This window comes from Stegodyphus dumicola, chromosome 1, assembly GCF_044657685.1.
Source record: "Stegodyphus dumicola isolate Sdum_Otavi_A_Nest chromosome 1, ASM4465768v1".
NCBI classification, from domain to species: Eukaryota; Metazoa; Arthropoda; class Arachnida; order Araneae; family Eresidae; genus Stegodyphus; species Stegodyphus dumicola.
This window is the reverse complement of record NC_140768.1, coordinates 113,246,395-113,268,212: the sequence shown is the minus strand read 5'-3', so window position 1 is coordinate 113,268,212 and position 21,818 is coordinate 113,246,395. Positions and strand designations below refer to the sequence as shown.

At 36.8% G+C, this 21,818-nt stretch overlaps 1 protein-coding gene across 1 annotated transcript in view; it reads left to right on the top strand.

Moving 5' to 3' along the window:
• The window catches only part of LOC118205844 (uncharacterized), a 70,684-nt gene extending 61,037 nt beyond the window's left edge, over positions 1-9,647 (top strand). Inside the window, exon 2 of the mRNA XM_085819534.1 lies at positions 9,042-9,647. Within this exon, the coding sequence (XP_085675660.1) occupies positions 9,042-9,598 (557 nt within the window). The 3' untranslated portion in view covers positions 9,599-9,647. The remainder of the gene's footprint in view (positions 1-9,041) is intronic.
• Positions 9,648-21,818: the final 12,171 nt, after the last annotated feature.

Sequence of the window (21,818 nt, the reverse complement as noted above, 5' to 3'; positions counted from 1 at the left end):
CTTTCGTTTTGGAGCAGTGTTATGGTTGCTGCCATTTCTCCTGGCTCTCTTTGCATTAGTAGAATTTTTCCTTTCTTCATGTTGGGGGTAGTCTTGCCTTCTCTTTTTTGGTTAGTGGAATGGCTTCTTTTTCTTGTTACCTTCACTTTTCCAACGGGGAAACTTTCTTTTCGTATGGACCTCTCTACTCATGGCTTGCCCTTGTGATTGTCGTTGCGCCACCTCTGGAGATTGTGCCTGCCGTGCTGGATCCTGCAAAAGATCTTTAAATATTTGCATTTTATTACGATTATAGAATGGTTTGATCTGGTCAATGTTTGCGGTGCAGGTTTCACCATTATTGGCTTTTAACACCACTACAGCCTGAGTTACTTTCTCTATTACATAAGGTCCTTCAAATCTGGATAGAACTTTGTAATTTTATCATATGTCATAACACAACTTCTGTTTCCTTTGTGCTACTTCAGTGTTCTTCCTTGCTTCTTTAATTAATTTTTCTATATCGCCCATTTGAAATTCAGGGGCTCTTTGTTAAACATAAAATAATCTATCTAACGACGTTATAATCTTCCTGCCTAAAAATAACTCAGCAGGAGTTTTGCCCGTCGTCTCATGTTTTGCGGTCCTAAGAGCGAAAGCTAGTTCATTGACATAGTTATCCCAGCTTTTTTGAAAATTTTTAACATAACTACGAATATTTTTCACTATATTTCTATTGACCCGTTCCGCTATATTTGATTGCGGCCGATACGGGACCATTTTTAAATGACGTATACCCAGTTTTTGGCACGTCTTCAAATATATTACTTACAAATTGAGGACCATTATCCGATATAACTTTTAGGGGCGCCCCGTATTTTAAAATATATTTATTTAAAATAGAATCAGTAACTACTTTCGCAGAGGCTCGTTTTAAGGGAACAATTTCGGTCCACTTACTAAACTGGTCAACCATAACAAGGAGATACCGACATTTATTTAACTGACTTTTCGGGAAAGGGCCCTATAAATCGATGCCAATTATTTCATTTGGAAACTCTAACTTAATGCTATTTAGAAACCCGGGCGGGCCGAAATTAACATTATTAACTGCTTAACATGTTGGGCAGGACTGGACATACGCCCTTGTTAACTTTTGCAGTTGAGGAAATTAAACTGCTTTGGGTAGGCGTTGGATGGTTTTTCGAATACCATCATGAGATGCCAAAGGCGAATCGTACGCGTTGGATGGTTTTTCGAATACCACCATGAGATGCCAAAGGCGAATCGTGCAACTCCTGCAGTATATTTAATCTAAGACTAGCTGGGATAACAGGTCGAAATTCGTTGTTGGAATTCGTAGTTTTCGTATAAAATAATAGACCATCTATTAGTTCGTAATGGGCCGCCCTATTTCTTATCGCCGCAATATCTTGGTGGCTAAAATTTTCAGGATCTTTTAAATAATCATAAATATTTTTAAATTCCGGATCCATACCCAGTTTGGTTATTACAGTTTCTCGAGAATGTATCGTATATGCTGTGAGGATTGCCACCTTTACAGTATTACCATCTTCATCTATTTTTATTCTGGATAGGGCATCTGCTACGATATTTTCCTTTCCGGGGGTGTGTTTGATTACCAAATTATATTCCTGTAACTTGAGTGCCCATCTTATTAACCTTGGCGATAAGTTTTTCCCTGAGTATAATCTACACTCATGTCCATAAATTAAGGATAATTCGGAGTTACGCGGAAATCGAACTCTAAAATAAATATATCACCTTTAATATCACTACACACATCTTCCAGAATTATATGCAAATTTCAGGAAGTAACCAGATGACACCGATGGTACGTCACAATGACGAGAGTGTAAGAGAGTGATATATAAGGAATACAGGCAAAGACGTAAAATTGTTCGCAGGCGCTTTATAAGCATTTCAGTGCAATAACCGAATAGTTATGACACAAAGGACGCATTTGCATGATTTTTTAAGTAGTAGAATTATCGGCCGTCTGGAATGTGGGCGTACCCAACTGGAAGTATCAGACGAATTTGGAATTGCCCAAAGTGTCATCTCCAGGCTTTGGCAACGATTCCAAGATGATGGTAATGTGAATAGACGTTACAGCACAGGTCGCCCCAGAGTTACAGAGTTACAACGCCGAATGAGGACCGGTATTTGGCAGTTACTGCCAAAAGAAACATGCGGAGCGCAGCCTCAGACCTGTCTCGTCAGCTCTCTTCAGCCACTGGTACGACAATTTCAAGGCAGACCGTGTACAGACGCGTAGGGCAGATTGGTCTATATGCTCGTAGACCTGTCAGATGCGTTCCACTTACTGCAACTCACTGTGGCCTGCGGTTAGCCTGAAGTAGAGAGTATGCATTGGGGACAGCGCAACAGTGGGCTTATGTGATGTTTTCCGACGAGTCCAGGTTTAGGTTGCAGTCTGATTCTCGTCGGACTTTCAAATGGAGAGATCCAGGTGCCCGTTACCACCAAGAAAACATCATTGAACGACACCGTTATGGTGTCGTTTTCTATAATCGTATTCTATAATCGAGTGCTCGTTTGGGGTGGAATTATTCTGGGTTCCAGAACTGACCTGCATGTTCAAATTGGAACCATGACAAGCCAAATCTATCGGGACGTCATTCTGGAACAACATGTACGTTTGTTTCGGAGCGCCATGGGCGCACAATTTGTGTTTATGGATGACAACGCCCATCCCCACCGTGCCAACATCGTAAGCGAATGCCTTCAATCGGAAGATATCACCCGTATGGACTGGCCAGTCTCACCGGACTTGAATCCAGTAGAACACGTGCTTGGCCGACGAGTTTGCAGCCCGTCAACCTCCTCCTACATGTCTACCGGAATTTCGGAGAGCATTGCTTTTTGAGTGGTGTAATATTCCCCAAGATCAAATCGATAATTTCATACTCAGCATGCCTAGGCGTTGTACGGACTGTATTGCATCGTCTGGGAGACATACAATATATTAACAATCATACCAACCATGTAATATTGGTTTTTTTGTAAATAGGTTTTTTTTTTTTTTTTTTTTTTTTTTTTGTAATTTGCTCCAGGGTGAAAAAATCGCTAATTTTTTTAATAATATCAAACATATAGCATCTTTTTTTGCTCTTTACCTTTTGTTTAATAAATAAGCTTTACAAAGTAAATTTTTTTTTGCTTCTAACTCTTCCTTTGCCTGATTTTGCATTATCCTTAATTTATGGACATGAGTGTAGCTACCGCCGCATGATCAGAATACACTGTTACTGGCGCACTTCCAAAATAAACTCGGAACTTCTGCACTGGCTAACAGAACTGCAAGTGCCTCTCTCTCAGCCGCGAAATAATTTCTTTGAGTTTCATTTAAAGTTCTACTAAAAAATGCCACGGGCTGCTGATTTTGGAAAGTACTGCTCCTACCGCATGATCCGAAGTATCCGCTGAAATTTCTAAATTCTCTTCGTTCTCAGGGAATTTCAAAATAGGGGCTTGCGTTAACGCTTGTTTTAATTTTTCAAAAGCACTATTGGCTTCGGCCGTTCACGAGAATCTTGCCTTTTTCCTTTTGAATTTTAACAATGGTTCAGCAATAGTTGCAAAGTCTTTTATCAAGGATCTACTAGTATAATATGAGCAAAGTCCTAGAAAAGAAGACAGCTTCTTCGCCGTATTTGGCGGCGGATACTTTTGAATGGCTATTATTTTTTATTCGTCCGTTTCGATTCCTTTCTGAGATATTTTATATCCCAATTATTTTAATTCAGTGGCTGCAAATTTACACTTTTCAACATTAACTTTTAGACCGGCCTCATTTAATAATGAAAGCACCTCTCTCAAATCTTTTATATGTTGATCCAAATTATCACTAGTAATAATGATATCGTGTAAATATATAAATGTGTTCTTTCACAGTGTCCATACATCGCTGAAATGTTGCCGGTGCCCCTGAAGGCCAAACGGCATACGCAAGAATGCATTAAGTGCCAGAATTGGTTATAAAAGCAGTCTTAGGCACATCTTCTGGTTTTACACCTATTTGAAAATAACCCGTCGTTAGAAGTCATGTTCCTTAAAATTTCTTTAATAATAGGTAACTGATATACCGGATATTTAGTAATGGTGTGTAATTTACGATAGTCAATTGCAAAACGCCACCGTTTTGGATGTGTAACTGGATAATCATTGTTTTTCGTACATAACACAACCGGGCTGGCATAACTACTTGAGATGGGCGTTATGATCTTTTTACTTAACATATCTCGAATGTGCCACTCTATAATTTTTTCTTTTGTCTTATCATATCGATACGGCTTGTGACGAACTGGCAGTGAATCTCCTGTGTCGATTTCAAGGTTCGTAACTTGAGTAAATCCGGGAATATCACTAAATAAAGAAGCAAATTCACTTACCATTTGGCGAATTTTTTCTTGCTGTCCCGTAGGCAGGTGGTGGAGATTTAATGTAGGTGGTTCTATTTTTTCTTAGAGCACTGGTTTCATGCTCAGCTTAAGGGACGCTTGGTTAAAATCAAGTGTTACTTCGGCCTCTGAAAGAAAATCTATCCCTAAAATTACATGTGCTTGTAGATTTTTTACGATAAAAAACATAATTTTTACCTACTCGTCCTTAATACGGATATAGAGTGGGATTTTACCTATGCATTTGCATCATTCCCCCTGGGCTGCTAATACTGTCGTATTATCCGAATTATATATTCTATATTTACGGAAGTATTTCCTTAAAAAACATTCTGCCACACAGGAACACTACGCGCCTGTATCCAGGAGTGCGGTGGCTGGAATATTGTTCACCAAAACTTCAATCTTTGGAAGAATCAAATTTTTCACAATAACTGTATTTAGCTTGAAGGAAGAGTGGTTTTCTTGGCCTTCGGATTTCTGTACCCTCCCGTCAGCAGAAATCCGTTTTAGTTTAAATCTTCTTTCTTCTTTTCCATGCCTTCCTTCTTTTTCCGCTGGCCTTCTAACTTTTTTTCTGGCTTATTATTGAACTGTCGACGTTCGCCAGTTGTTTTTGGATACTCGGGTTTCTTAGACCACTGATTCGACGTGCTTCCGTAGCCGTGCTCTTGCCTTTGCTGTGGTCTTAGCGCACCAAATTGGCTTCGTTGCTTGTGCTGGCGTCTTCTTTCAATGTCCGCCGTTCTTCTACTTTCAAACTAGATTGCGAGCTCAAATAACTTTTCCAATGTCGTCGGATTCCTTAATTCAATAAAATCTTGTACTTGGGGAAGTAACCTAGGCAAAATTACTTGGATTATTTCAGGATCCGGACGGCTTCCATACAAAAGTTTAAAGATGTGTATTTTTTTTTTTTTTTTTTTTAATAAAGCTTGAGAGAATTTCGATTCGTTGCTGGTATGTGCTGAAGAGTTCCAATTTGGCACGATTTCTTACGGCAGGGAAGGCTTTTACTAAGGCAGTCTTGAAATTTTGGTAAGTATAGGTGGGACTTCCCACTTGACCCAAGAAGTTTCCTATACATTTGAACTAATTAAGCGCTTGGCTCCTCAAAGCGACTTTCTGGAACTCATGGACTGGATATAGCATGAGGTGGTCATCCAATTTTTCCAAAACACTGGTCACCGGAGAGTTTCCGTCAAAAATTGCTGCTGGTTTCATCGATGCACGCATGGTCTGGACGATATAACCAAATCCTTCCAGGGCGGCAGATGGCAGTTCTGGATTCTGAGCCGCTGCTGCAGGCACCTCAGCTTATTCTTGAAACTCGGCCATGGTTGTTCTTCTTCGGGCACCACTGTCAGGACTTGTGTTTCTCTTGATTTGCTTTGGAAACTTGGTATGCCCTGAATAAGAACAGGGAGCTTACTCAAGCTATGTCCAAGATTTGTGTATAACAGACGACACAAGCAGGAAGGGTATACGAAACCCTTTATTTTTAATACTTTACAGGCACTTCCGAACTTCGGAAAACAGAGACCAACCACTTGTGGTCTGAACGTAAGAATATAAAACTACTAACTAAAACTCTAACTAAAAGCTAACTTTGAATTAGTATACAAATGCCTAGCACTAAGACTGGCCTTTATTTAAAAAGGGTACGTATGTAGTACGCCGAGCTGCTGAAACTACAATGCGTTTGCAAATATCAAGAGGGCTAAACCTCTGACCTTAAAGGCAACCAGCAACCGAGTGAAAACTCGTAAAACTGCAGTGGCAAGCGGCTTGCTTCCTAAAACTCCTTCTCTCTCTCTCTTGGCAAAAAGCCACAACTTAAGTACTTGGGCGTTAGCAAGACAATTTGCATAAACAAGTTAAAGCAATTAATTCTGGCCGGAAGTAAAAATTAGAAGTGATAGTATAGTTTTAAAATAAAATAAGCATTAATAAAACTTATTAATAATTAATAATCCTTACAACATAGGCCCCCTCCTGATAAAAAAGCAATTTTTTTTTTTCTGAAACGACATGCCGCTGTTTTTCTGTATTTCGATTCTGCGACTCAAATTGTGCGAAAGTGCCACGTTTTGTAAAAATCGCACAAGCAGTTTTGAAAAAGTAAGCTCTCAGTGTTAATCGAATTTATATATTTATTTACCTCGCCCTCTCTTTTTTTTATTAAACACATTTCATTATTTTTTTTAATAATCCGAAATTTAGGTTCAATCCAAATAACATTCGCATATTATTTTCTGATTTATTTTTTAATTTGTATTTTTTAGTATTTTAAATAATGTTTTTCGAATCATTTTTTAAATATAACGTATAAAATTTTTACCATCGCCTTAAAATTATACCTGCAAAAGTTTTTTTTTTTTTTCCTTTTTTTTTGTTGAAAATGTCCCAAGATATACGTGAATTTGTAAAATAGCGCGTTTTGGAATTTGGCATATTTGTTATAAGCGAAAATAACGCCAAATATGGTTTGCGTAGTTTATTAAAATTATTTGAAAAAATGAACAATGCACCTTTTTTCTGCTCTAGCACAATGAAAAAAAGGGAAAGGAAAACTGATTACTATAAATAAGAATTTCGCCAAGTGAATTAGTGCAAACTGAAAAAAGTGCGCCAAGGTAAATTTTTAAATTTCTCGGTAAATTCCTCACCAAATTTTAAAAAATTTAATACTTAATTATAATTTGATTCAACCGAAATATGGAAAAAAAAATCGTTATAGCATTTCAGGAGAACTCTGATTTTGTGCCAAAACACCTATATTAGAGGAACGCTATACAACTCAAACAAGACTTTTTTGTTTGTTACTCTTTACAATACAAATACAGTGACAGCTAAATATTAAATTTTCATGCTGACATTTATTTCAAATAATTCTTTCTAAATGTTTAGTTAATCATAATATAATTTACTTTAATTTAAACTAAAAAACAAGATATGAAAACTTCCTTGAGATACAAAGACAAAATTTTTTTAGTGCGACAGAACTTCCGCATGAATAATAACCTAGTCTGTTTCTCTTGTGTAACTTTTTATTATGCATAAATTAAAATATCCACGTTTTCCCCCATGTAAATAATTATGAACATCTTTTATTTCTTACTTCAGCTTGTTCGCTCACCATCGTTCGAGCGGTAAAATCGTTGAACATTACTAAGTCAACCTGGGTTTGATTGCAGGCGGGCGGACTGGCTCCATGGGCAATTTCCTGGCTTTTCCCATGTATGAAATGTATACGATCCAGTCTCCTTTAGAAAGTCCTGCACGAAGGCATCCCTTCTCTTAGGCAGAGAGCTTTCGAGTGTTTTGCCGTAATCGTATAAAACAATCTTACCATAGTTTGACACTTGATGGTGTTTCGATTCTCATAAAGTTTTTAGCGTTGGAGAGAAATAACTAGAAATTATCCTCATAATGGATAGTAGATGCTCAGCGCTCTCTAGGTGTGTTTTTTTTTTTTTTTTTTTTTTTTTTTCTTTCTTATTAATTTTGAACTCTGAAAATTAGCTTTCTCACATATAAATGCATTCCCGAACAAAGCGATAATTCTTAGAGTAAAATTTCACAACTGATTTAATTTTTTAATAAAAATTAATCAATTAATTTGATTTTTAATCAAATCTTTGAATAAGGTTTATATCATACTATAAGTTATTTAGCATCATTTATTATTTTAATTAGCTTCATTTATTTATTTCTGATGTGTTATTCACGTTCGTTTTTAATGGAATGAAAATAATGTAAACTCGAATTTCAACTGTTTAAAATCTACAGATCTTTATGACTCTGTATTTGCAACAAATTCATATTTGAAAAGTATTCGCTGGCGCATAAAGTTGCATCTGGGGCCGCATGCGGCCCGCTAGTTTCAGACCGCTGCTATGATTATTCGAAACAGAGTGATTTATTATATATATATATATATCCAGGCGGATCCTTTTTGATTTCAGCAAACAATATTTAAAAGCAAAGTTTTGAACGAAAGTTTAGATGAAAATGGCAAAAACACGTGAAAAATGTTTCTGAATATTGAGAAAGGAAATATTAGTGGTGCCATCTTGTGGCAGGAATATTGGAAAAAAGACTGACGGATCATTTGATGCCGGTTTATTGACTGATCACCTAAAAGTATTCAAATTTTAAAACCCAGTACTTGAAAGCTAAAGGAGGAGTAAAGGAGAAACAAAGCTAAATACCTCATTAATTAAAATTTAACCTGTATTATTCAATTATTATTTGTGTATTACTTACCTGTGTTACTGACTTGTTATTTGGGCAATCCTAAAAAGTCTTATCGTGGAGATGATTACTAATCTCATCCAAAGATCCATTGCGTTTGCCACCATATTATTCCTACGTCATCAAATGTGTATTATTAGAGCAGTGGCGTTGAAGAAATATTTTTATTAGAAGACAAGAGGTTTCCTTTTGAAAAATTCTATAAAACCGCTTTTGATGCTGGATTGTTCTTGTTAATGCTTTCTTTACTTTTTGGGTGCTGCAGTACTTCAATTTAAGAATAACTTCATGCTCTTGTTTGCAATTTGAGAACAAATTATAAATTTCTTTACCTTTTTTTTTTTTTTTTTACTTTTTTAGCAAAAGCAGCAAAAATGCAGTGGAAGAAATTACGAGACAACTTCCGCGAAGCTCTGAAGAGGCAGAAAGATTCGAAATCAGGTGGTGGACGAATGTGGAGGTACCAGCAACAGATGGAATTCTTAATTCCTTACATGCAAAGTAAGACTCAAGATCCCAGAGAAGACAGCGACAGAACCTCTGGCGATGGCAACGAAATAGTTCCTTACTTGGAAGACAGTTCCTACAAGCGATCATCTTTTGACCCTAGTGTAGACGAAGAAGGCAATGATTCAGTTCCTTCGCTGCCCAGAAGGAAACGAAAATTGGGCGCCGCTTCCTACTTCGATGAACAGAAAAATGAGAAAGAAGATAGAGAGTTCAATAGAAACGCTATTGTGCCCGGTAATGCCTTATTAGACTTTTTCTCCAGCATGTACAACACAACTGAAGAACTTCCTCCGCACCTGCAGATACAGGTCAAGAGGAAGATATTCGAAATTGTTACAGAAGCGGAGGAAACGGCTCTCGTGTTTCAGCAACAACAACAAGAATACGATGTTCATAATTTCTTATAAAATTTCATGAGGTTTATGAAATTCATTAAAGCTTTAATTATCTCTATGACGATTGTTTATTTTACTATAAATCCTTGTTTCTTTCTTTCTTTTTATTTTTTTTTTCCTCCTATCCCATTTTTAGCCCAAAGGAGCGGTAGCCATGAAGTAATCTCGAAACGACATTTTGCGTATGTTCGCTATAAACGGCGTATAATACTTTTTAAATTGTTGCCGCCAAATATTATGCCTCTGTATTATATTTAAAGAAATTAAATAATGAAGAATCGGCATAAACGTATGTATGTGTTTCGCATTGCGAAGAAACGGCAGTATCTAGAGCAATCAAATTTTGAATAACGTTATCCTCCATTCAAACATGGGGCACCTCGAAGCCCGAATTTGTTTTATCTATTTCATATTTTGTAGAACTTTAACGAGTTTTTGATTACAAACTCAACGATTTCAAAACGAGCAGTGGCAAGACACTATACGAAAAAAAGAACATTGATCTCCAGCGCGCGAGACTGTCGGAAATTGTAAATTTAAAATTTTAAACAAAACTTTCGAAAATTCGTTTTTAAATATTTTAGTATTTTTTACTTATTTACACCAATAAAAAGCATAAAAATTGCAAGAGAAAATTGCTTGTTTGAAATTTTCTATTAGTTCAGATTTAAAATATTATTTTCTAAAAGAAGTAGTTACAAATTTCCTTACAGCATAGGAAAAGGTAAAAAAATATCCAAGCCCTGAAAGCATGCAATAGCTTTGTAATTATTTGGAACGTTAATTATGCTTGATAAATATGCTAATTTTTTAAAAATTAATCTCAATTTAAAAAAATATGTAGAAATTCTAATTTGTGAAATGAGGCGCTACAACCAGCTTTTTCTTGACAATTATACACGCTGCAATAGGCAACCACTGTTAAATTTCTGCAAGTCGTCCCTACTCCTCCGGATGTGATCAAGGTGACAGCCGGGAAAGCGTCAGACGAGGGAGAAAACCCTTTCGGGTTAGTCTATTTCTTATAAGGTCCATGGTTCGGACGGGCGTGATAAAGGGTATTGTGATTTTTGTAATCTAAGAGATGTTATATCAAGAGGCGAGGTAGTTGAAGAATAATTGTAAATGTGGAGCATCAAGTAAGAGAGTGTGTGAATGTAGAGGAAAATGAGAAGAGGTAAGAAAGTGAGAGGGAGTGCTCCCGGGTGAGATGTGTGCACGATGAGGAAGGGTTACAGCCAGTTGCAAAGGGAAAAACGGGAGGAGTAGTGTGAGAGACGAAAGAAGGTGCGTGGAGGAAATGAGAAGCTAGGAAGGCAATGATGTTGGAGAGAATAGACAACATCAAATTTAAATGTGAGGAGCAAAATCTTTAAAGTGTGAGATGTAGTGGGAAAAAAAAGTTGTAGGAAAAATCAGAGGATGGAGAGAGAAGGATGGGAGTGGGTGGGGTTTGTAGATAAAAGAATTTGAGAGGGGAGTGGCTGTCGTCGAGAATGGCATTGTAAAGGCTTTTGATTTAGTAGAGGTGGAAAGAAGCAAGGGATGTAAAGGATCCATAGCATATGATCATATTCTTAATATAGCCAAAGGAAAGGAGGAACTAGATCGAGGAAATTCAAAATATAAAGTGAATCTTGGCCACAAGGAATGGGAAAATACAAAGGTGTGATCAAGAGCAATGGGAAATAGGCAGGTGTGCTACAAAGCTGATATGATGAATTACGGAGGTATAATGTGATGCTAATCCTGCAAACTGGTCCGTAGTAGGAGATATGGATTTCTAATCCTACTGTTTGTAGAATCTTGAAGAGTCTTAAAAACTGGCCAGGAGGAGGTGAAGAATATCAGCGATGTTATCTTCATGTGAGGCATAAAGCAAAAAATTTGGGAAGGAGAGGTATATATATATATATATATATATATATATAAATTATTTCCTAAACCGTATTGATTAATTGATTATATTATCTCCTAAGTTTAATTAAAGTAGAATTATTTTAAAAGTGTGCATCCATACTGGTATATATATTATTTTTTGGAGATAAATGAAGAGTTGAGGAGGGGTGGAAAGGTGATTGAGAATTCAGGTAAAGGCGAATAAAAGTATGTAAAGCTAAAATATTTTATAAATCATGAAAAGGTAAGTAAAGTTAGAGCAAGGAAGAAACAAAAGCAGAAGGGGGAAAAATAATAATAAAGAATGTATATTTAAGGGGGTAATAATAAATAAATAAAGGTAAATATTAAGTTTTTTGGGGGGGAGAGAATGAGGTATGTGTGTCAATGTAGAGTCAAGACAGAAAGTATAGAACACTCTCAATAAAAACATTTCTAAATAATAATAAACATACAGCAATAATGATAATAGTAGTAGGCGGGAAAAATCAGAGAAGGAGGATTTTTTATACTTAAAACATAACCATATTAAACAAATTAATTTTTTTCCCGTTATCGGAAACTTTGGTGAAAGTATTTGAAGCCGAGAAGTTGATGACGAACAAAATGCCGTCAAAAAATTTAATGATGATACTAATAATTATAAGAAGTAGTAACATGAAGAGATAATGATAATATTAAGAATAAGAAGGAAGGCGTCACTGTAAGAGAAGTTCTTACCTTGTTGTAGTATTTTGCTGAAGGGTAATCCAGAATACAATCCGATATCTTAAGTCTTTCGTAGATGTGCACACTGTATATTACGTCGGAATGGTAGTAATCCAGAGGTGTTTGCGAGATATTTGCACTAAAGAGCTAAGGAGATGCTAAATGGAATTATTTGTAATTATCTTATTGAGGACAGAATAATCTAGCGAAGAGTAAGTGCGGAAGTTTTGAAATTCCTGCATAGACCAACGCCCAGTAACTTATCCTTTCTTACACAAAAGTTCCAAGCATCAGGACCCAGGAGTATCGAGGGGCCTGAAGAGGGAAGCTGCTGATTGACAGCTTGTTGATAAGGAGGTCCGTGTCGCTTGGATGTGGTATATGTGTTAATTCGTACACCCACACTCAACAAATAGAAGGGGTCTAGGAGCATATAAGTACGAGATAACACGAAAATCAACATATTATGTGGGGCAACTACCACTAATTTAGTAAAAAAAGTAAATTAGAGTAAAGAAATGCTACTTATAAAATGTTATATTAACCGTTAAGATTTCAATTTATCCTGGTTCAAGAAACGCTAATTCAAATCACACATAACATCAAGGTTACAAATCACGTTTCAAAACTGCCAAGTTTATTCACGTCCAACACACATTCAACTGGCTCTGCCAGATCCAAGAACAAGAAGTATAACACCATGAAAGATTTACGCCCTCTTTGGTGATATTTCCACATAAAATTTCTTACACACTGGGTCCGGCTGAACTGTAGTTCAGAAAAATCAAGATTATCAGTGATATGAACATTTTCAAGAATTATTTTCTATAATCATTACGCATTTCAATACAAATTCAAGTTTTTGTAATCAAGAAATGTCACATAAACATCAAGAACATGTAAAACTTACCATATGTTTCAAGAATATCAAGTAAATTTTCATTCATCAAGAATTATTCTCATAACATTTCTGTTCAAGCATCATGATTTAAATCAAGAATTTATATTATCAGGTTCAATGTTTCTTCTAACTTTCTTCGGAAACATACAATGACCTGACTAGAACAGAGAGCTTACTAAAGCTATGTTCACTAATTGTAGTAAGTGGACAGGATACAGACGAAGGGTATACAAAACCCTTTATTTTTTTCTTTATATACAATGACTTCCGTACTTCGGAATACAATGACCCTCCACTCGGGGTCTAACTTAAAAGATATCAAAATAAAACTAAACTCTAATTTAACTTTAGAATAAGATTGGCCTTATAATAACAGAAAGCGTATGTAGCACAGAGACTGTGAACACTACAATACGTTTAATTTATCAAGAGGATTAAAACCTCTGGCCTGGAAGGCAAAGTAGCAACTGCGTAACTTCTAAGGTAAGCGGCCTGCTTCGAACTCACGGCTTCCTCTCTTCTGCTTGGCAAAAAGGCCACACTTAAATACTTGGCGTTCGCCAGACAACTTTGCATAAACTCCTTCACGCTTATAATTCTGGCCGGAAGTAGAAAATAAGAAGTGATAGTAAAGATTTAAAATAAAATAAACGTTAGTAAAACTTAAGATCCTTACATACTTCCCGCCAGAGTTAATTAGTTTGAAACTGAGGTCTAAAACGACCTTGTTGAAAACTTTTAGCTCTAGAAACTAACGCGAGGCCAAACTTTTACAAACATAACTTAGCTAGAAACTAGAAAATTTTAAAAGAAAGAAATTTGTTACAATAGCAGCTCCCGGAATATACAACAATCTTTTTTCTTTTTCATCTGTACTGCATCAAAACAGGAGCTTTATTCAATTCTGGTTCCTTCCAGAGATCTGGAAGGAAAACTAGTTTAATGAAATGTTACAGAATGACATTGCAAATAACATATAGAATATACTTTTCTTAACATTCTTATTTCATTCATGACTATTTTAATTATCTCTCCCCGTGCTCTCTGACATGTGTTGTAAAAACACCAAACACGAATGTGTTTCTGTCTATGTGTTCAACACTTCCTCCTACAATCAAAACACTAACGTGTTAAAATTCAACATACGAGACCTCTTAACACACCCTAATTTCAACTCTAGACCCTGAGGTACTATTCTGAAAGTGGCTAACTCTAAAGTGTAGCGTCAGAGAGCCTAACTACATCATTCAACCTTTAACACATATTCAGCATGATTTAATCTTTACAGTCACACGAATAACAAATTTTTTAACATTACTTTCACTTTTACCATATCACGGTATTTCTAAACATTCAAAATAACAGTTCACATGTATACAAGAACATATCAGGATGCCGTTAATTTTACACATTTGAAAACATACATTAGTAGTACATTGTTAACTTCTATTCTTTTCAAAGCAAGTGCCAATTCTTTCTACATTGAAATAATACTACATTTCAAAAAGTCTTTCAGACTAAAACGTCTTTCTCGTTAGAATGTTTTAAATAAAATTTATACAATAACTTTTTACAATATTTAAGTCTTTATACAACGCTATTATACATCAACTTTAGTTTTACGCGCGAGTAATTGAAAAACATAATAAGAAAATCGGTCACAACTCATTTCTCGCCCTTTTGGCGATAAAGGTAGACCTCGCATGAGGTAAAACTTCTTCAAATCTGCCACTTGCAGTAAGAATGAAAGATTAACTTAAGTTTGTAAAGTAACACAAAATTTTACTTATCTTTGTAATATTCAGACATCCTTTTCTGGGCCCAGTCTTTAAAGGTGCTGCAAACCGTAGCTTGGTTGATCCTCCTTCTTGTACGGGCTCGCCCTTCAGTGCTTTCCTCTGGAAGCTTCCGTTTTTCACCACTACGGCCACCCTTGAACATCTTCCTTCTGTCCTCTGCTTGTGGTCTTGGCCGTTTGAAGGCAGCTGGTCTTGGTGGAACCGGGAAACTTCTGTCGTGATCCTGCTTGGACCTCGTTGTTGGCCGTTCAAATTTTTCTTGTACTTTTTCCTCCGCCGCTGATGGCCCTTCCGCAGTTCGGCGACTTTTGCTGCGGAGAGTTCTGTCGGATGAGTCAATCTTCCGTTTCACAGCCGGGTTATAGTTGCCGTCCTTTCTCCCGGTCTTTTCCACATACGTCGTCCTTCTCCCTTCTTCATTCTGGGGGTGTTCGTGAACTCTGTTTTTTGGACGGTGGAACGACTTCTTTTTCTTTGTACCTTCAATTTTTCCGCGGGGCAATTTTCTTTTCACTTGCTTCTGTCTCTCATTGGCTTGCCCTTGTACTTGTCGTTTTCCCACCTCTGGAACTTGTACCTGCGGTGTCTGCCGTACCGGATCCTGCAAAAGATCTGAAAAGATTTGCATTTTATTACGGTCATAGAATGGTTTTATCTGGTCAATGTTTGCGGAACAGGTTTCGCCATTTCTTGCCTTTAATACTACAACAGCGTGAGTTATTTTTTCTATAACATATGGTCCTTCAAAGCGTGGGAAAAATTTGGCAGTTTTATCTTCTGGTGCTGAAGAAAGTGAATGCTTAATTTTTAGTACTTCATCCCCTACTTTATAAGTTACTCCCCGTCGTTTCAAGTCATAATACAATTTTTGTTTTCTTTGTGCTACTTCTGTATTCTTTTTTGCTTCTTTTATTAGTTTTTCTATATCACCCATTTTAAATTCTGGGGCTCTTTGTTGCACATAAAATAGTTTATCTAACGGTGTTATAATCTTTCTGCCTAGAAATAACTCAGCAGGAGTTTTTCCCGTTGTATCATGTTTTGCGGTCCTAAGGGCGAAAGCAAATTCATTGACATAGTTATCCCAGCTTTTATGAAAATTTTTAACATAACTACGGATAATTTTCACTATATTTCTGTTGACCCGTTCCGCTATATTTGATTGCGGCCGATACGGGACCATTTTTAAATGACGTATGCCCAGTTTTTGGCACATGTCTTCAAATATATTACTTACAAATTGAGGACCATTATCCGATATAACTTTTAGGGGCGCCCCGTATTTTAAAATATATTTATTTAAAATAGAATCGGTAACTAATTTCGCGGAGGCTCGTTTTAAGGGAACAATTTCGGTCCATTTACTAAAATGATCAACTATAACAAGGAGATAGCGACTTTTGTTTAACTGACTTTTTGGGAAAGGGCCCAATAAATCGATGCCGATTATTTCATTTGGAAATTCGGATTTAATACTATTTAGAAACCCGGCCGGGCGGAAATTAATATAATTAACGGCTTGACATGTTGGGCAGGACTGGACATACGCCCTTGTTAACTTTTGCAGTTCAGGAAAGTAGACTGCCTCGCGTACGCGTTGAGTAGTTTTTCGAATACCAGCATGAGAAGCTAAAGGGCTGTCATGGAGCTCTTGCAGGATATTTAATCTAAGACTAGCTGGGATAACAGGTCGAAATTCGTTGTTGGAATTCGTAGTTTTTGTATAAAATAATAGACCATCTATTAGTTCGTAATGGGCCGCCCTATTTCTTATCGCCACAATATCTTGGTGGCTAAAATTTTCAGGATCCTTCAAATACTCATAAATACTTCCAAACTCAGGATCCTTACCCAGTTCGGTTATTACAGTTTCTCGGGAATTTATTGTACACGCTGTCAGCATTGCAACTTTTACGGTATTACCCTGTTCGTCTAATTTAATTCGTGACAGGGCATCTGCTACGATATTTTCCTTTCCGGGGGTATGCTTGATTACCAGATTATATTCTTGCAGCTTGAGTGCCCATCTTATTAACCTTGGGGATAAATTTTTTCCAGAGTACAATCTAGTTACCGCCGCATGATCAGAATATACTGTTATCGGCGCCTTTCCAAAATAGACTCGGAACTTTTGCACTGCTAACAGAACTGCAAGTGCCTCTCTCTCGGTCGCGGAATAGTTTCTTTGTGTTTGATTTAAAGTTCGGCTAAAAAATGCTACTGGCTGCTGATTTTGCGAAAGTACCGCTCCTACCGCATAATCCGAAGCATCCGCTGAAATTTCTAAATTTTCATCCTTTTCAGGAAATTTCAACACAGGGGCTTGCGTTAATGCTTGTTTTAATTTTTCGAAAGCACTATTGGCTTCGGCCGTCCACGAGAATCTTGCCTTTTTCCTTTTTAATTTTAACAATGGCTCAGCGATAGCCGCAAAATCTTTTATAAAGGACCTATAATATGAACAAAGTCCTAGAAAAGAAGAGAGCTTCTTTGCCGTGTTTGGAGTCGGATACTTTTGTACAGCGATTATTTTTGATTCATCTGTCTCGATCCCTTTTTGCGATATTTTGTAACCTAAATATTTTAATTCAGGGGCTGCAAATTTGCATTTTTCGACATTAACTTTTAGACCGGCCTCATTTAATAAAGAAAACACCTGTCTTAAATCCTGTACATGTTGGTCTAGATTATCACTAGTAATAATGATATCGTCTAAATAGATAAATGTGGACTTTCCGAGAACAGGTCTTAACACAATGTCCATGCATCGCTGAAATGTTGCTGGGGCGCCTGAAAGGCCAAACGGCATTCGCAAAAATGCATAAGTGCCAGACTTGGTTATAAAAGCAGTCTTAGGCACGTCCTCAGGCCTGATCCCTATTTGAAAATAACCATTCGTTAAGTCTAAAGTTGTCATAAATTTGGTTGATTTTATGTTCCTTAAAATTTCTTCTATAATCGGTAACGGATATACCGGATATTTCGTTATGGAATTTAATTTACGGTAATCAATAGCGAATCTCCACCTTTTTGGATGCTCCAAAGGATAATCATTATTTTTCTTACATAAAACCACCGGACTAGCATAACTACTTGAGATAGGCGTTACGATCTTTTTACGTAGCATATCGGTAATATGCCATTCTATAATTTTTTCCTTATTCTTATCATACCGGTATGGTTTTTGACGAACCGGCAATGCATCTCCGGTGTCAATACTATGGTTGGTAACCTGGGTAAATCCTGGAATATCACTAAATAAGGAAGCAAATTCACTTACCACTTGTCGGATTCTATCTTGCTCGTCATTAGGCAGGTGGTCGAGATTTACCCTTGGCGGTTCAACCTTTTCTACACGCACTGGCTTCATCGTCAGCTTAAGAGACGCTTCATTAAAATCCAGTGTAGCTTGTGCGTCTGAAAGAAAGTCTATTCCTAGTATTAAGTGTGCTTGCAAATTCTTTACTATAAAAAACATCACCTTTACTTGTTCGTCCTTGATACGGATGTACAAAGGTACTTTACCTACGCACTTACATTGTTCTCCTTGCGCCGCTAATACTGTTGTATTATCCGCATTATATATGCGGTATTTGCGAAAATACTTTCTAAAAAAGACTTCTGCCACACAGGAACACTGCGCGCCGGTATCCAGGAGTGCGGTGGCCGGGATATTATTTACCAAGACTTCAATCTTCGGAAGAGTTAAATTTTTCACCATTACTGTATTTAACTTGTAGGAAGAGGGGTTTTCGTGGCCTTCGGATTTCCGCACCCTCTCGTCAGCAGAAATCCGTTTTAGTTTAAATTATTTTTCCTTTCGGTGCTTTCCTTCTTTCTCCACTGGCCTTGAGACTTTTTTCCTGGGTTGCTATTGAACTGTCGACGTTCGCCGGCTGTTTTTGAATGCTCGGGTTTCCTTGCCCACTGATTCGCTTTTTCTCCGTAGCCATGTGCTTGAGTTTGCTGTAGTCTTGGCGTACCAAATTGGTTTCGCTGTTGATATTGGCGTCTTCTTTCGACGTCCGCCGTTCTTCTACTTTCAAACTGGATTGCTAGCTCAAATAATTTTTCCAGTGTAGTCGGATTTCTCAATTCAATAAAGTCTTGCACTTGGGGTAGTAACCTCGGCAAAATCACTTGAATTATTTCAGGATCCGGACGGTTTCCATACAAGAGCTTGAAAACGTGAATTTTTCTTAAAATAAACCTGGAGAGGTTTTCCATTCTTTGTTGATATATACTGAAAAGTTCTGTTTCTAATTTCGCACGATCCCTTACAACAGGGAAGGCTTTTAGTAGGGCAGTCTTGAAATTTTCGTAGGTATAGGTGGGACTTCCTGCTTGACCCAAGAGACTTCTGCCGATACATTTGAACCAGTTAAGCGCTTGGCCCCTCAAAGCGCTGGTAGCTAAGGTAACTTTTTGAAACTCGTGCACGGGGTAGAGCATGAAGTGGTCATCCAATTTTTCCAAAAAACTGGTTACCTGTGAGTTTCCATTAAACGTTGCTTCTGGTTTTATCGAAGCGCGCATGGTCTGGACAATATACCCAAATCCTTCCAGGGCGGCAGCTGGCATTTCTGGATTCTGAGCTGTTTCTGCAGGCAGCACAGGTTCTTCTTGAAACTCGGCCATGGTTATTCTTCGTCGGGCGCCACTATCAGGTTCAATGTTTCTTCTAACTTTCTTCGGAAACATACAATGACCTGACTAGAACAGAGAGCTTACTAAAGCTATGTTCACTAATTGTAGTAAGTGGACAGGATACAGACGAAGGGTATACAAAACCCTTTATTTTTTTCTTTATATACAATGACTTCCGTACTTCGGAATACAATGACCCTCCACTCGGGGTCTAACTTAAAAGATATCAAAATAAAACTAAACTCTAATTTAACTTTAGAATAAGATTGGCCTTATAATAACAGAAAGCGTATGTAGCACAGAGACTGTGAACACTACAATACGTTTAATTTATCAAGAGGATTAAAACCTCTGGCCTGGAAGGCAAAGTAGCAACTGCGTAACTTCTAAGGTAAGCGGCCTGCTTCGAACTCACGGCTTCCTCTCTTCTGCTTGGCAAAAAGGCCACACTTAAATACTTGGCGTTCGCCAGACAACTTTGCATAAACTCCTTCACGCTTATAATTCTGGCCGGAAGTAGAAAATAAGAAGTGATAGTAAAGATTTAAAATAAAATAAACGTTAGTAAAACTTAAGATCCTTACAATATAACTCAATATAATATTAAACAAATGATTTCAAAATCAAGATAATCATAATTCAACTAAAATACTAGAATTATTACAAGAAACCTGTCTTTTTTTTTTTTTTTTTTTTTTTGTTTTTTTAGAATTAAATTAAAATTTTAAATACACTTATACATTTCTACAACCTTAAAATTTTCTAATATATACATTTCTTTAAATATTAAATATACAATACTTTCAATAGCAATTAATAGATACAACATTAGTAGCATTACGATTACATTTTCAATAAGAAATATACTATCCTACAATATTGATACTCTTAGCACTGTAACTTTAGATTCAGGTAATGGTGCTATGACTTGTCGTATCGGTCGGGAGTTATAACGTTGACACAGTACACAGTTTCTTATAACACGTTTCACATTTTGTTCACATCTAATTATCCAGTATTGTTTCACATCTAATTATCCAGTATTTTTCACAGAGGAACATGAGAGTGCTAGTTACACCTGTATGGAGAACTCGTTCATGTTCTCGTACCAGAAGATCTGTAAAATGAGTTTTTGAAGGAATAATTATAAGATGCTTTTTCATGAAAACTTAAAGTTGATTTTTGTAGTCTTCCTTCTACTAACAAAACTCTTTCCTCACTTAGAAAAGTATTTAGTTCATAAATGTTTGAGTTTTTTGAAATCAACTGTCCAGACTTTAAACTATTAATTTCATCTGAAAAATGTTCATATTGAACTTCTTTTATCAAATATAATTCTGTGGCAAAGAGTTCTTCTGCTATCAAGGGTCCTGTTTTCTTGTCAGTTTTATTTTTCAGATTGTGAATAAATCTAAATATCTATGCAGTCACTCTAATAGCTCTAATTAATTTACTATAATTTTCAAGATTCAACAGATAATTAGATTTTTCTGCAGTAGACGGCAGTATTGTGATATTATTTATACACCTTTTCCGCTCTCATTCAGCATCAGAAAACTCCGTTCTCGCAATAAATTTACTAGGCCAAGCACTAACTGATTCAACTAATCAGTCTGGCACAGACTGCCTTAATCTTGAAGACAACAAATATTCGGCTCAACGTCCTCGAGATAAAATGTCCGCTGGATTGGACTTCCCATTACAATCTCTCCAGTTATTAGGGCAAGTTAATGATTGTATTTCAGATACTCGATTTTTTACAAACATTTTCTATCGTTCAGGAGCACTATGAATCCAGTGAACGACTATCATACTGTCAGTCCACAGATAAATAATTTCTTCGTGAATTGAAAACAGCTCTTTTAAATTTTTAGCAAGTCTTGCCGATGTTAATGCTCCTAGCAACTCTAACCTTCGAAGTGTGAGTTTTTGTTTTATTGGTGCAATTCTAGATTTTGCCATAATGAATGCTACCTGCCCTTCTTTAACCGATCTAAAATATGAACTGAACCGTGCGCTTTAATAGATGCATCACAAAATGAATGCAGTTCGATGTCTTATTTTGATTCAATTTGCCGGAGAAATATTCTCGAGAAATTTCAAATTTCTTTAATTTATCGATTTCACCGCTCCACTCGGACCACAACTGCTTACAATCAGTTGGAACTTCGTCGTCAAATTCTAAACCCAGCTGCCAAAGGTTTTGCATTATCAATTTTGCACGTAATGCAAATGGCGCCAAGAAACCTACTGGATCGAAAATAGTAGCAGTCACCTT